Raw genomic sequence first — 13,625 nt, 5'->3', positions numbered from 1 at the left:
GATGGTCCCCCTGGGGCCTCCAGCAAGCAGTCATTAACGGGAAGTCACTATCCAAGACCTTAGGAACTGGGTGTCCTTTGAGTCCTGTCCCTTGACTCCCCACCTCTTCTCGCATAGAGGACTAAAGGAGGGAGACTGTCCACAAGTTTTTCGTGATAGCGTAGATCTGACTGTGCCATTATTCTCTACATCAAACCTTCAGTGGCTCTCACTGCCCCCAGGCTAAAGTCCTTGACCTGGCATTAAAGGCCTTCCTCAATCTGGTCCCTGGAGATGGCTCAGCTTTATTGCCTGCCGCTCTCCTGATTTCCGATCACAAAGGCACTCATACTTCCTGTGTTAGTCTTGCTCTTTCTCACCCCAACTCCTCCTCCCAGTATTTCTGCCCTGCTGAACTCCTACTCGGCCTCTAAACCCCAGCTGAAATAGCTCCTCTATGACTCCACAAACCTCTAGCCAAGGTTGTCTCTACCCCCTGAGCCCTTTGCCCACCCCTTTATTTATTTATTTATTTTACCTTTTTATTTTCTATTGGAGTATAGCCGATTAACAGTGTTGTGATAGTTTCAGGTGCACAGCAAAGCGACTCAGCCATACGTATACATGTATCCATTCTCCCCCAAACTCCCCTCCCATCCAGGCTGCCACATAACATTGAGCAGAGTTCCCTGTGCTATACAGTAGGTCCTTGTTGCGCACCCCTCTATGGTGGACATTGTCACGTGCTCCTGCTCCCAGAGGTCAGGGGCTTTGTCTCATCTCGAGGTCCATGCACTGGGCTGGACGCAGAGTTGAGGATCAGTGTTTGATGAACGTGACACTGAGGCTGGAGGTATCTCAGGACCCTCTCCAGAGTAAGCTGAGGGCGGGAACGATAATTGTAGGGTTGGGTAAGGGGTCCCTGGGTGACCCCACCCCATCTTGGCCACTTCAGCAGCTGCCCAGTCCCCGGACAGCCCTGCACAGTGTCTGGGTAGCTTCCTGTCTGTGGGACCAGGAAAGGGCTTGGGGCAGGGGCAGGATAGGGTGGTGGGAGGAAGGAGCCTCTGGAATCAGGTGTCTGAGCCCCGCCCGGCCTGGCCAGGACAGGACCTGCCACCGGGGGAGGGAGAGCTGCTTCCTGGCCGCCCTTGTGAGTGGCGGAAATGACTGGGTCCCTGAAAGCAGGTCCAGAGAAAATGCTGGGGGCCTGGCCTTTCCTGCTTCCTGGTCAGCCAGCCCCGGAACAGGAAAGCGGTCAGGTCCCAGGGTGGGGGGAACACCTGCAGAGGTGGCATCCTGATGCCCCTGTCTGATCTGTTAGTCAGCAAACACAAATGGCGAAGAAGAAGCAGACACTGCCCTGGGCAGCTCGCAGTTCAGGTGGGGACCTGCCAGGCTGGTCCGCACAGATTAAAGGAGATAAGGCAGGTGGGCAGCATGCTCTGTCCAATGCTGAGCCGGCTGTGAGATAGGATTCTTAGGAAGCTGGAAGGTGAGATGTGGGCCTTGAATGCCAGGCTCAGGGGCATGGAGCTTCTTGCAAGAGCCACTGGGGAAGGCTGCAAAGGTTTGGAGCAGGAGGGCAAGGCACTTCCTGGGTGCCTGGCCTGAGCTATGTGCTTAGCACGCATTTTCTCATCCCAAGACATTTTACCAATGACAAAACAGGCCCATAGAGGTTTAGTGACTTGCCAGGGGTCCCAGGGCCAGGGAGTGAAAAGTCGCTGGGGGTGAGAACAGGCTGAGCTGACGTCTGTCCCTGTGCCTGCCAGCCTGCTCGCCGGGGTTCTTCAAGTCCGAGGCATCCGAGAGCCCCTGTCTGGAGTGCCCCACACACACCCTGCCATCCTCCGAGGGGGCCACCGCCTGCGAGTGTGAGGAAGGCTACTTCCGGGCCCCGCAGGACCCACTGTCACTGCCCTGCACACGTGAGTCTCACAGCGGGTCAAGGAGGGGTGACAGAGCTGGGCGTGGTGATGTTGACATGTCCAGGCCTACCTGGATCCGAGCTCTGACCTCTGCCCTCTGCACAGGCCCGCCCTCCGCCCCGCACTACCTCACGGCTGTGGGCATGGGCGCCAAAGTGGAGCTGCGCTGGACGCCCCCCCAGGACAACGGGGGCCGCGAGGACATCACCTACAGTGTCACCTGCGAGCAGTGCTGGCCTGAGTCAGGCGAGTGCGGGCCCTGCGAGGCCAGCGTGAGCTACTCGGAGCCGCCGCACGGGCTGACCCGCACCAGCGTGACAGTCAGTGACCTGGAGCCCCACATGAACTACACCTTTGCCGTAGAGGCCCGCAACGGCGTCTCGGACCTGGTGACCAGCCGTAGCTTCCTCACTGCCAGCGTCAGCATCAACCAGACAGGTGAGGGCCCAGGGGTGGCAGCTGTACCCTTGGGGCCCGCCCAGGTGGGCCTTCATGAGGATGGCCACTCAGGGTTTGGCTAGGTTCAGAGAGAGACAGCAGCAAGTGGTTAAAGGCACAGTCCCTGTAATCACTTCCAAGCTCTGTGACTGTGGGCAGGTTACTTAACCTCTCTGAGCCCCAGTTACCTCACCTGTAAAATGGGCGTTCTAGGGCTTTTGAGAGGATTTAATAAACTCTTGTATATAAGGCTCTTAGAACAGTGCCTGGTCCATAGAGAGGTTATAGCAAGAGTCAGATATTGTTTTGTTTTTATTATTTATGCACTCATAAGTACGCACAGGGTACCCCCGATGTGCCAGCCTGTGGTGGGGCCCAGCCTGGGGCTTTGTGCTCTGGAGCTGGAAGTTGAGAATCCCAGGTCGGGATCTAAGGAGCCTGGGCTGTGGATGGGAATGCGTCTGGGTGCATCCCCACTACTCCGCTTCCCCCGCGGGGCTTTTCACACCCCTCCCCTCCCCCCACCGTCCTGCCCAGAGCCCCCCAAGGTGAAGCTGGAGGACCGCAGCACCACCTCGCTGAGTGTCTCTTGGAGCATCCCTCCACCACAGCAGAGCCGCGTGTGGAAGTACGAGGTCACCTACCGCAAGAAGGTAACTCTCAAAGGGTTGGGGCTGTCCCCCCTGGGCTTCGAGCAGAGGACCAGCTGGTCACATAGACGCTCACTGCACAACACAGCCATCTGAAGAAGCGCTGTTCTGCAGATGAGGAAACTGGGGTCTGGGGTCTTCCTGAGAGTTGCCTTTCCCAGGCCAGCCCAGCAGAGATTTGTGGGAAAGAAGACATAGTGTTCTGGAATCCCCAGAAGAGATAGTCTTGGGTGGTGGGGAGCCAGGTCTTGGGGATCAGACAGACCCGGGTTTGAGTCCTGGGTCACGCATTTGCTGGTTATGACCTGGAGTGAGTCGCTTCACTTCTCTGAGCCTCAGCTTCCTCCTCTGTAAGGAGAGCATCGAGGTTGCTAACGTAGCTTGTCACCTTGCTAAGCTGGGGTTGCTCTCTGGTGGGCTAAGCTGATGGCCCTGCCCTCACTGTCTGTCCCTCCACCCGCCAAACACCCACAGGGGGACTCCAACAGCTACAACGTGCGCCGCACTGAAGGCTTCTCCGTGACCCTGGATGACCTGGCTCCGGACACCATCTACCTGGTCCAGGTGCAGGCGCTGACGCAGGAGGGCCAGGGTGCTGGCAGCAAGGTGCACGAGTTCCAGACGCTGTGTGAGTCGGGGACCAGGGTGTGGGCCAGGCCAGAGTCCTGAAACAACCGGGACATCGTGGGCAGAGGGAATGGCTCAAAGAACTTAGAAGTGTCCCCTTCCTGGTCGGCCAGGGCCTAGGACAGCCCAGTGTGGGTCGGCCCCAAGTCTGGGGAGGGGGCAGAATTGAGGGCTGGGGGTGTGGGAACCAGCTGTGTATCCAGGGCAGTGTTGTGAGAAGGAAGGATGTGGGCTCTGGTATCGGTGGGCCCAGTTCAAATTCTGCATCGTGGAGAGAGTCCCACACACCTGAGACTACCTGCTGTATTCCCTGGGGAAGCCCTCTCATTTGCCATCTATGAAATGGGAATAAATATCCTCATGGACCATCACTAGTAAAGGCACCCGGCAGGTGTCTTGGGGCCCTAATGTACAACCGGGGGTATTACCATGATTTGAAGTGTGGGGGGCTCCCTTGTCATCTGCTGGTCTCTCCCTGGCAGCCACGGAAGGATCTAGCAACGTGGCAGTGATTGGTGGTGTGGCCGTTGGTGTGGTCTTGCTTCTGGTGCTGGCAGGAATTGGCTTCTTCATCCACCGCAGGTTCGTTGGAGCCTACGCCCTGGCTCCCCAAGGGCTTAGGTGGGACACAGGGGCGGGAACCTCAGTTTCCTGTGTGGAAGATGAGGCTGATAGGAATCTAGTCCCTGCCTCCCGGGGGGCTGTAAAGATGTAATGATCTGTAAAGGGCTCAGCACGGCACCTGCGAGGCTCAGGGCATGGTGGTCATTATGACAGTGCGTCCACACTTCCTCGGGACACGCGGGCAGGAAGCTCTGGGGAGCTCTAATGAGGAGAGCCTTCATTACAGCCACTTAAGGGGCCATTACGGGGTGTAGATCCCAAGGAGTGAGCCCGGCTTGCTCATTTCCTCTCCCCCTGGCCTTCCCCATGCCCTCTGCCTGACTCAGCAGAGGGCTGAGCACACCAGGCCCGCACGCTGGACCAGAGTCGGGTCAGGAAGCTCCCCGGCTGGGGCGGGTCACTGACCTCCCTGCGTGTTTGGTTTCCCATGGGGTCTCTCAGGAGGAAGAGCCTGCGGACGCGCCAGTCCTCGGAAGACGTTTACTTTTCCAAGTCAGGTGAGATGCAGCACCGCCTCCATGCCTGGCCTGCTGTCCCCACGGGCCTCCCCAGCTCTGTGGTAGAGATGGGGGCAGCCAGGGCACTCCCTGGGCGTCCTCGGGCAGCTCAGAGGGCTGAGCCAGAAGCTCCTGAGGTGTCCGGACTGTTGCCTACTCCCCCTCCCCCTCCTCCAAGGCAGCCCCTCGTAGGGACCCCTCCCCTCCCCAAACTGTCTATGACCCTGCCCTTCCTTCCCCTCCCAGAACAACTGAAGCCCCTGAAGACATACGTGGACCCACACACATACGAGGACCCCAACCAGGCTGTGCTCAAGTTCACCACCGAGATCCATCCGTCCTGTGTCACACGGCAGAAGGTGATCGGAGCAGGTGAGGTTAAGCGCTGGCCGAGGGGCCTGGTACGGGTTGGGAGCACCCGACGCCCGGGCTGACTGCGGTGTGTCTCCCACGTCGCCCGCCTGCAGGAGAGTTTGGGGAGGTGTACAAGGGCACGCTGAAGGTGTCGGGCAAGAAGGAGGTACCCGTGGCCATCAAGACGCTGAAAGCCGGCTACACAGAGAAGCAGCGGGTGGACTTTCTCAGCGAGGCCAGCATCATGGGCCAGTTCAGCCACCACAACATCATCCGCCTGGAGGGCGTTGTCTCCAAGTGTGAGGCCCGGCTCCAGAGTGGGGTGTGGGGGACCCACGCGGGGAATGGGGGGGACTGCCCCCCGGGGCCTCTGATAGAGCCTCTGTTCATAGATGTGCCCACCCCAGCCCCGCCTGTGCCTCTTCCCTCCACCCGTGGCCATCCCCTCACACCTGTGCTCACCCCTGCAGACAAGCCCATGATGATCATCACCGAATACATGGAGAATGGGGCTCTGGACAAGTTCCTTCGGGTGAGGACGTGGGCCGGGGTGGGCCGGGATCTGTGGCCGGCGCTTAGGGGCCCTGGTGGGCACGGGGCTGGCTGGCAGCTGAGGGCCTGTGCTCTGGCAGGAGAAGGATGGCGAGTTCAGCGTGCTGCAGCTGGTGGGCATGCTGCGGGGCATCGCGGCCGGCATGAAGTACCTGGCCAACATGAATTACGTCCACCGCGACCTGGCTGCCCGCAACATCCTCGTCAACTGCAACCTGGTCTGCAAGGTGTCTGACTTCGGCCTGTCCCGTGTGCTGGAGGACGACCCCGAGGCCACCTACACCACCAGTGTAAGGGCTGGGGCGGCTGTCACCTGGGATGGGGGCCTCAAGGTGAGGCAGCCTTCGCTCTGCTCCGGGGTCCTCTCCCCTACACACCTGGGGCGTGGGCCTCAGGAGGCAAGAATGCCTCTGGGGAGCATGGAGGAAGGGCCCTGACTGCGATCGTCCTGGGGGTGGCCTAAGGGACAGTAGTGATTGGCCAGGTCCCCGCAGGGTGGCAAGATCCCGATCCGCTGGACGGCTCCGGAGGCCATCTCCTACCGCAAGTTCACCTCCGCTAGCGACGTGTGGAGCTATGGCATCGTCATGTGGGAGGTGATGACGTACGGCGAGCGGCCCTACTGGGAGCTGTCGAACCACGAGGTAGGCCCCCTCGCCCTGCCCAGCCCCATCCGGATTTGAACTGAAACCCTTTACTCATTCTCGAACCCCAGGGGCTGGGCAGAGAAGAGTTTTGGGGGCTAATCTTCATCTGGTACAGCCCTTCATTGGTTCGTTCAGTGAATGTTTATTGAGGGCCTACCATGTGTCAGGCCTTGTGCTAAGCTTCAGACCCAGTCCCTGCTTACACTCAGCGGAAGGACGAGGAAAGAAGTAGTGGGTGTGGGGGAAGTGTGTGCGTGCATGCATGTGTGTATCTGTGTGTGTGTGTGTGTGTGTGTGCGCACAAGTGCCTGGTGCCTCATGCAGCCTGGAGGCCTGGAAGGCTTCCCAGAGGAGGCCACGTCTCAGCTAGGACTAAGGCACGATAAAGCAGCAGCCAGGTGAAGCCATGGAGGGGGAAGAGTGCTCTGGCTGAAGGGAGCAGAGCGTATAGGCGCCCAGAGACCTCAGGGAGGCTGGTTGCAGGGCACAGAGCATGGCTGCTGCCCGGGGTACCCTGTGAGGGAACGAAGTCAGGAGACCCTTCCTCCTCTGGAGACACCCTCTTAGCACTCGTCCTTTGTGTAGCGCTAAAGTTTGTGTGTCGTGCTCAAGGAAGGGGGCCCAACCCCTCTGTTTCGGGGGCTCCCCTTCTCTCCTCTGCCAACCCCTGTGTATGCGGGAGTTTGAGGGCTGTGAAGGCACCCCTGACCATCCTGCTCGCCCCCTCCCCCAGGTGATGAAGGCCATTAATGATGGCTTCCGGCTTCCCACACCCATGGACTGCCCCTCCGCCATCTACCAGCTCATGATGCAGTGCTGGCAGCAGGAGCGTGCCCGCCGCCCCAAGTTCGCTGACATTGTCAGCATCCTGGACAAGCTCATCCGAGCCCCCGAATCCCTCAAGACCCTGGCTGACTTTGACCCCCGGTGGGTTCCATACCCTCTGTCCAGGGTGGCCCCCAGTTTTACTCCTGAGCCACTTCAGCGTAATGGACAGCCAGGGGTGGTGGGCAAGGGGCTCAGAAGTTACACGTGGGCTTTACTTAGACTGGACCGGCTTGGCTCAGGTGGCACTAACGGAACCAATCAGCATATACGGTAAACGTGCCAGCGCGGCACTCAGCGCTTAACGTGTTTTAACTCATTTAAACAACTTAGGAGTTGGGTCCTGTAATCATCCCCCGTTTGTAGATGAGGAAACAGACGTAGGGCAATTAAGTGTCTTATGTGCCGGCAAGTGGCCAGGCTGGGTCTGTGACTCTGAAAACCTGACTCTCTTAACATTTGGTTATTTTGTAGTAACTGGTGGTGGTATCGTCAGTAGAAGCAGAGGGGCAGCAGGAGCTATAAACACTGAGTGCTCCCGACACATCAGGCAGACTCCCGGAAGCCTACCTGACTTGGCTGCCCCGTTGCCCAGATGAGGAAACCGAGGCACAGGGCAGCTGAGTGAATTGCCGGGGTTAGGGAGCAGCCTCATGGGCTAGGTGCTGCAGCCCCTCACTCGCGGGCCGGTATCTCCTGTTTCAGGGTGTCCATCCGGCTGCCCAGCACCAGCGGCTCAGAGGGTGTGCCCTTCCGCACGGTGTCCGAGTGGCTGGAATCCATCAAGATGCAGCAGTACACTGAGCACTTCCTGGCGGCCGGCTACACGGCCATCGAGAAGGTGGTGCAGATGACCAACGAGTGAGTCTGCGCTCAGGTCCCACCCGCGCCTGCCCTCTCCCGCCTCCTGCCTCCCCAGGCTGCCTCTGGCTCCACCACCCATCTGCTCTTCTCTCTACCTTCCCAATGCTCCCCTCTCTTCTCTTTCTCTCTCCTTCTCTTTTGGGGAGAGTGGCTTTGCAGGAAGGGCAGAACCAGGCTGGCAGCCAGCAATTCTGGTCACTTACTCGTGGCTCCGTCCTCTTCCTACATCTTTTTTCCACAGCGAGAAAATAATAGTAATTGTGATCATAACCGTAGCATTTATCGTGGGGCTGTGCCAGCTCTGTGCCTGAGCACTTTGAACCAGCCCTCGTGATAACTTGGCAGGTGGTTCCCGTCAGTAGTCCCACTGGGCGGGTCAGAAACAGTACAGCCCAGGGTCCGTGGCCATTTGGGGGATTCCAGCCCTGGTCAGTCAGGGTCCAGAGCTCAGGGACCATGGAGGTCATTAGTGGAGAAACGGAGGCTCAGAGAGGTTACATGGCTTACTCCAGGTCACACAGTTTGTAGCTGAGAAAAGAAAGGCTTCACTTCACAGCCATCACCTGGTTGAATTCCCTATTTGCCTTGTGAATAGGTGCTATTATTACTTCCCTATTTAAGTAGGGAAACTGAGGCTGAAAGGTTACATAGGTTGCCCGAGGTCACGCAGCCAGTTAGGGGCAGTGTTCCTCTCCAGGATGCTGAGAAGAAATGGGCAGAGCCCTTGGACTTTCCTGGCTGATGCCGAGGAGAGAGGGCACCAGGCCAGCCCATCCCAGGCACCTCTCCCCGTGTGGTTGACTCAGCCCTGCGGTCCAGCTTGGCACGAAGTGCCAGTTACCCCTTGCCCTGGCCCTGGGTTCTGCCTTTTGTCAGGCTGCCCCATGGGAGCTCTTCTCTCCTCCCAGCTCCAGCATTAGGGACCCTTCCCGGCATGGCCTTGGCATGGACACCTCCTCCCACCCGAGGAGGGAGAAGACATTAGCCTCTTAGCCTTTTGTGCTCCTAAAAATACTGTTAGTTCCCAATAGCCCAGCTTGTGTAAGGTCCAAGGTCATGGTGGGAATGAGCCTTGGGGCTGAGAGGTTTTGGGAATCACATGGGAAGGGATGACCCAGGCGTCCCACAGTTCTGGGTCACAGTTCTGGGATTTGGGCCTGTGTCTGAACGTTCTCCAAGGCCTCTGAAAACTGCTCAACTGGGCTTCTGACCTGCTGCTCAAGGCCCCTCAGACCAGGCCCCGGCCTGTCCCAGGGGAAGGCCAGGATGAAAGTCAGGCAGGGACAGAGCTGACCAGAGGGCGGCCTGGAAATGTGGAGAGAAGAGACGGGCCCCAGGGTATCTTTTGTTTCCAGCCAACTGCAGGGTCCAAAGCTTGGGCTCTGCAGTCACACCTGGGTTCGAGTCCCACACTGGCCACTCCCTAGCCGGTGGTTTTGGTCAAATTAGCTTCCATCTTTGAGCCTTGGTTTCTGTTTCCCCGTTGTGGGGATTGCATGGGTGTAATACAGATGATATGCCTGGTACACAGTAAGGGCTTAACCCACGTCGCTGTTCCCTTTTCCTCCATGCCCTTGCTTTCCACCCATAGCCCGTGGGCAAATACCAGGGTTCCTCGGCTCCCTCCTCTAACCTGGGAACCTGGGACAGCCCCCTTTGCCCCTCCAGGAGCTCCCACCGAGGACAGTACAGTTTCTCTTCTGGGTGAGCAGAGCTGAGGGCACGGAGAAGTGCATACAGGAAACACATGTTCGTAGAAGCTTCCCGAAATAGCCCGGGGTGCTCCTCGGCCAATTCCTTTCCCACGAGCAGGAGCAGGGACAGGGCTGTCTTGGATCGGTGGAGGGTGTGTGTGCTGTGTTTTGAAAAGGCCTGCATAAAGGCAGGAAGTCATTCCACGCTGCCTCTCCTCCCATCAGCTCCACTGGTGCTCAGATCTGGGGCCTGTGTGACTCACGCCACTGCCTCCTTCATTATTTCAATTAAATGAAAGAAAGGGGGGTCTCAAAGTGCTTTTTCACCCCGAGAGTTGTGTCTACACATGCTGTGGATCCCAGCGCGAGGCTCTGAGCCGCTCTCAGAATTCAGCCCTTCTGGGATGGGGTCTGGGTTTCGGCTTCAATGCCCTTACCCCCGCCTTTGCCTCCCTGCTTCCTTTGCCCCCTCCCAGGGGGCTGGCTGCTCGGTTCCCTGTGGTCCCACAGTGGCCACCTTTTCTCGTCTTGAGCATTCACCGTGTTATTTTGGAGTCACTTGAGTTTCTAGCTAGAGTAGTGAGTGGTTCTAAATGTGTTTCGAGGAGCTAATGAAAGCAGTGGATGTTACACCCCAGAAAAATACCCAGTCCAACAAAAGGCCCGTCCAGAGTGCGAGGCTGTGGCGTACAGCGTCCTGAGAGGGCGTAGGGACACTGGCTGATAGGTCTTCTGGTCTCCGAGTGCCCTCAGCACAGGCTTGGCTCGGATGGGATGTTTGCTGAGAGGATGAATGATCAGGCCACCTCTCCCTCCACTCTCCTTGCGCCAAGGGCCAGCGCACTGTCCGTGCTCACCGGGGAGGTTGTGGCCTTTGAATTCCCTCAGGCCGGGGCTGGCCTTGCGCGTGCTCAGGAAGAAGGTGGCCTCAGTCGTGTGCTTCCCCACCCCTATGATGGGAGTTGATCCAAGGAAGTGACTGCCCTGGATCTCCGAGTGAGGAACTGAGGCTGGGGCAGGAACAGACTTGCAAGAGGCTGCAGGCATTGGCCGGTCTGGGAGCCTCATCCTGTGTGTGTCTCTGCTTATAGTTAGGAAATGAGGCCAGGGAAGGTTTGGGGGGCTTTGTGTTGGAAGAGAATGGGGCTGGGGCAAGTGGCTTAGAAGCATCTAATCAGAGCCTCCTATTTTACGTATAAAGAAACTGTGGCCCAAAGACAGGACAGGACCCACCCGAGGCTCTGGTGGAATCCTGGACTAGAATTCGGCCTCCTGCCTCCCAGCCCAGGACTTCTCCTCCTAGATGGACCTCAGAAGCACCCTCAGTTCCCGCCCTGTCAAGTTAACTTCACCAACCTGGGAGAGGGGCCCCAGGCAGCCTGGGCAATGGCTCAGTCGCCACTAAAGTATTCATTCATTCATTCATTCATTCATTCAGCAGACACTCCTTGAGGGCCTACTGTTTACCAGGCCTATCCTGGACCTTGGGAGGGGCTGGGGGTGAGGGGATGAGCCTGGGGCACTAGGCCCGGCCGTTGCTCTGCTATAGCTAACATAACCCACTGGTCCTTAAACCATACATCAGGGTCTTTGGGATCTGATCAAATGCAGACTCCCTGCCCCACCTTCAGAACTTCAAAGTCAGTGAGTCTGGAGTTGGGCCCAGGATCCTGCCTTTTCAGTAAGTGCCTCCTTCCCTTCTGGTCCGAATACTTATCTGGGAGCCACACTTAGAGACCTACAGGTATGGGGAAAACAGTGCTTCTTTTCCAACACCCTCAACTGTATAGGTTAGAAATGGCACTGTAGTGTTAGATTAGGAAGTTCTCCCAGATGTCTGACTTCTGGCCTTCCTGCTTCAACCCCTGAGCCACCCTCCCACACACCTGCTCTTCTGTGCTCAGCACTTCTCCAGGGGCTCCCAGAGCCTGTGGGAAAGGCATGTCCCCGGAATTGCAAATAGGATCTTGCACCATGTAATTAGCTCCCTTTACAGCCAGGAGACGTCCCGTAAAAACCTGGGTGTTTTCAAGGGTTTGGGCTGGTGGACGAGGATGGTGAAAGAGGACACTCCCAGAGTGAGCAGTAAGGTCCGCTCCAGGGCTCCTGGAGTGTTAGTGCTTTTACAAGGGGATGGAGGGGCATGGAAAGGAGGGGCAGGGAAGGGCTATGGGCTCCCGGGTGTGTCTTTCTATCTGGTACTAATGCCGCCTCACCCCTCTGCCACCAGTATCCGGGATCTCCCACTTTCCAGTTAGGCACTGTTATCCCATTTTACAGGTGAGGAAATTGAGGTCCCTAAAGGGAAATCCCCTACCTCAGGGTAACCTAGTCACTGGATCTGGTCACCTGAAAGCCCCTCCCATTAGAGACCAGCAGAACTTTAACCTCTGATGGCCCCTCAGCAAGGATTTCCTGAGTCCTTCCTCCGTTATGAGAACTTGGAGGGAGTGGAGGTGAAATAAGGCGATGGCTGTGAAGAGACCTTGGGCAGAGAGCTTTGAGCGACACCCCCAGAGGGTCCCTGGCATCTGGTGATGGCATCAGTGCTGCCTGGGGAGGAGCCTTACCTGGGGACAGACCCCAGGGTGGGGGAGGGAAGCCTTTGTTCACAGCTGGCTTGATTCAGCTCCTCCACCTCTTAGCCTGGGTCACTTTGGGCAAGTCACTTCACCTCTTTGAGCCTCAGTTTTCTAGTCTGCAAAATGGGGGCAAAAACAGCACCTACCATAGAGATTTTGTGCAGATTTGATTTTAAAAAAAACAAAAGCTGCTCGCATTCAGCACTTCAATCATTTTCCAAATTTTGTCGGTGTCGGCAGGCTTTCAGGATAAAGATCCTCTCATCAGACCTCTGCCTTACGAGCTCTCTGCCCCCCAGGTGCCCAAGGCCCCCTCCCCGGTCCCTCTTCTCCCCCCTCACCTCCCTCCCATGGCTGCCCACCTCTCCAGAGCAGGCCCCTCACTCTCCCTCTCTCCCTCCCCCACACAGCGACATCAAGAGGATCGGGGTGCGGCTGCCCGGCCACCAGAAGCGCATTGCCTACAGCCTGCTGGGCCTCAAGGACCAGGTGAACGCAGTGGGGATCCCCATCTGAGCCCTGACAGACCTCGTGACCCCCTCAGCTAAGAATACTTGAAGAAACAGACTGGCTTCCCTGCCAGCTCCATGCTGGGCCACTAGGGACCTTATTTATTTCTAGTCGTTCTTTATTGATGCCACCCTGAGGGCTCTGCTGGGGGGTCTTGGACGATACCTTGGCCTGAGCTGAGGAGATGCTCAGGGACCTTGGGCAGGGGGGCCTCTTCACCTACAAAGGACAGACAGCCAAGCACTTAGCAGTCACCATCGTGTTCCCAGCATCCCCTGGGGCAGGAGCCCCGCCAAGGCCTTTGGACACACACGTGGGACATTGCTAAACTGACCTCCCCTTCGCCGTCTCAGGAGGTGGGGCGGTCAGCCTGCAGCGGTCACAGGAGCAGGGTACCTCACGAGAAGAGGACAAACAGCAAAGTCCGCTGGGCAAGACCCACAGTGGTTCTCCCGTCCCTCTAGTGCCTTCCTCAGCCCCCCAGGCCCCATCCTCAGCCCCCACGGGCCAAACTCTTGCTTCCTCGGGGCCCTCACAGGATGCTTGGTTGTGTGGAGGGTTTTTTTTTTTTTTTTAAATATATATTTTGTACTTTGTGGAGAGAATGTGTGTGTGACGGAGGCCCGGCTAGGACTGGGGGCAGACAACGGCCTGTGTCAGACATTCCCAGGCTGGGGGCTGGCCCATCCGGCCTCTCACCCCTTTAGACAACATTTTCTACTCTGTCAGTATTAATGATTTTGTTCTGTTGGGTATTTTTTTTCGAACCTTAATTTATTATTATTTTTTTTATATTTATTGTTAGGAAATGACTTATTTCTGCTCTGAAATAAAGTTGCAGATTGTTCAAA

At 57.5% G+C, this 13,625-nt stretch overlaps 1 protein-coding gene across 5 annotated transcripts in view; it reads left to right on the top strand.

Moving 5' to 3' along the window:
* The window catches only part of EPHA2 (EPH receptor A2), a 27,473-nt gene extending 13,848 nt beyond the window's left edge, over positions 1–13,625 (top strand). For 2 of the 5 annotated variants that reach the window (XM_068538980.1, XM_068538979.1), the window contains exons 4-17: positions 1,755–1,910; positions 2,016–2,348; positions 2,886–3,001; positions 3,473–3,626; positions 4,108–4,207; positions 4,691–4,746; positions 4,993–5,118; positions 5,214–5,399; positions 5,571–5,632; positions 5,733–5,942; positions 6,147–6,296; positions 7,033–7,226; positions 7,830–7,985; positions 12,675–13,625. In XM_068538980.1, the coding sequence (XP_068395081.1) occupies positions 1,755–1,910; positions 2,016–2,348; positions 2,886–3,001; positions 3,473–3,626; positions 4,108–4,207; positions 4,691–4,746; positions 4,993–5,118; positions 5,214–5,399; positions 5,571–5,632; positions 5,733–5,942; positions 6,147–6,296; positions 7,033–7,226; positions 7,830–7,985; positions 12,675–12,780 (2,105 nt within the window). In that variant the 3' untranslated portion in view covers positions 12,781–13,625. Of the gene's footprint in view, positions 1–1,754; positions 1,911–2,015; positions 2,349–2,885; positions 3,002–3,472; positions 3,627–4,107; positions 4,208–4,690; positions 4,747–4,992; positions 5,119–5,213; positions 5,633–5,732; positions 5,943–6,146; positions 6,297–7,032; positions 7,227–7,829; positions 7,986–12,674 lie in introns of all 5 variants that reach the window. The other 3 variants (XM_068538977.1, XM_068538976.1, XM_068538978.1) reach the window with 2 other exon arrangements.

This window comes from Eschrichtius robustus, chromosome 3 (assembly GCF_028021215.1).
Source record: "Eschrichtius robustus isolate mEscRob2 chromosome 3, mEscRob2.pri, whole genome shotgun sequence".
Lineage (NCBI taxonomy): Eukaryota > Metazoa > Chordata > Mammalia > Artiodactyla > Eschrichtiidae > Eschrichtius > Eschrichtius robustus.
This window is presented reverse-complemented; position numbering and strand designations above follow the sequence as displayed.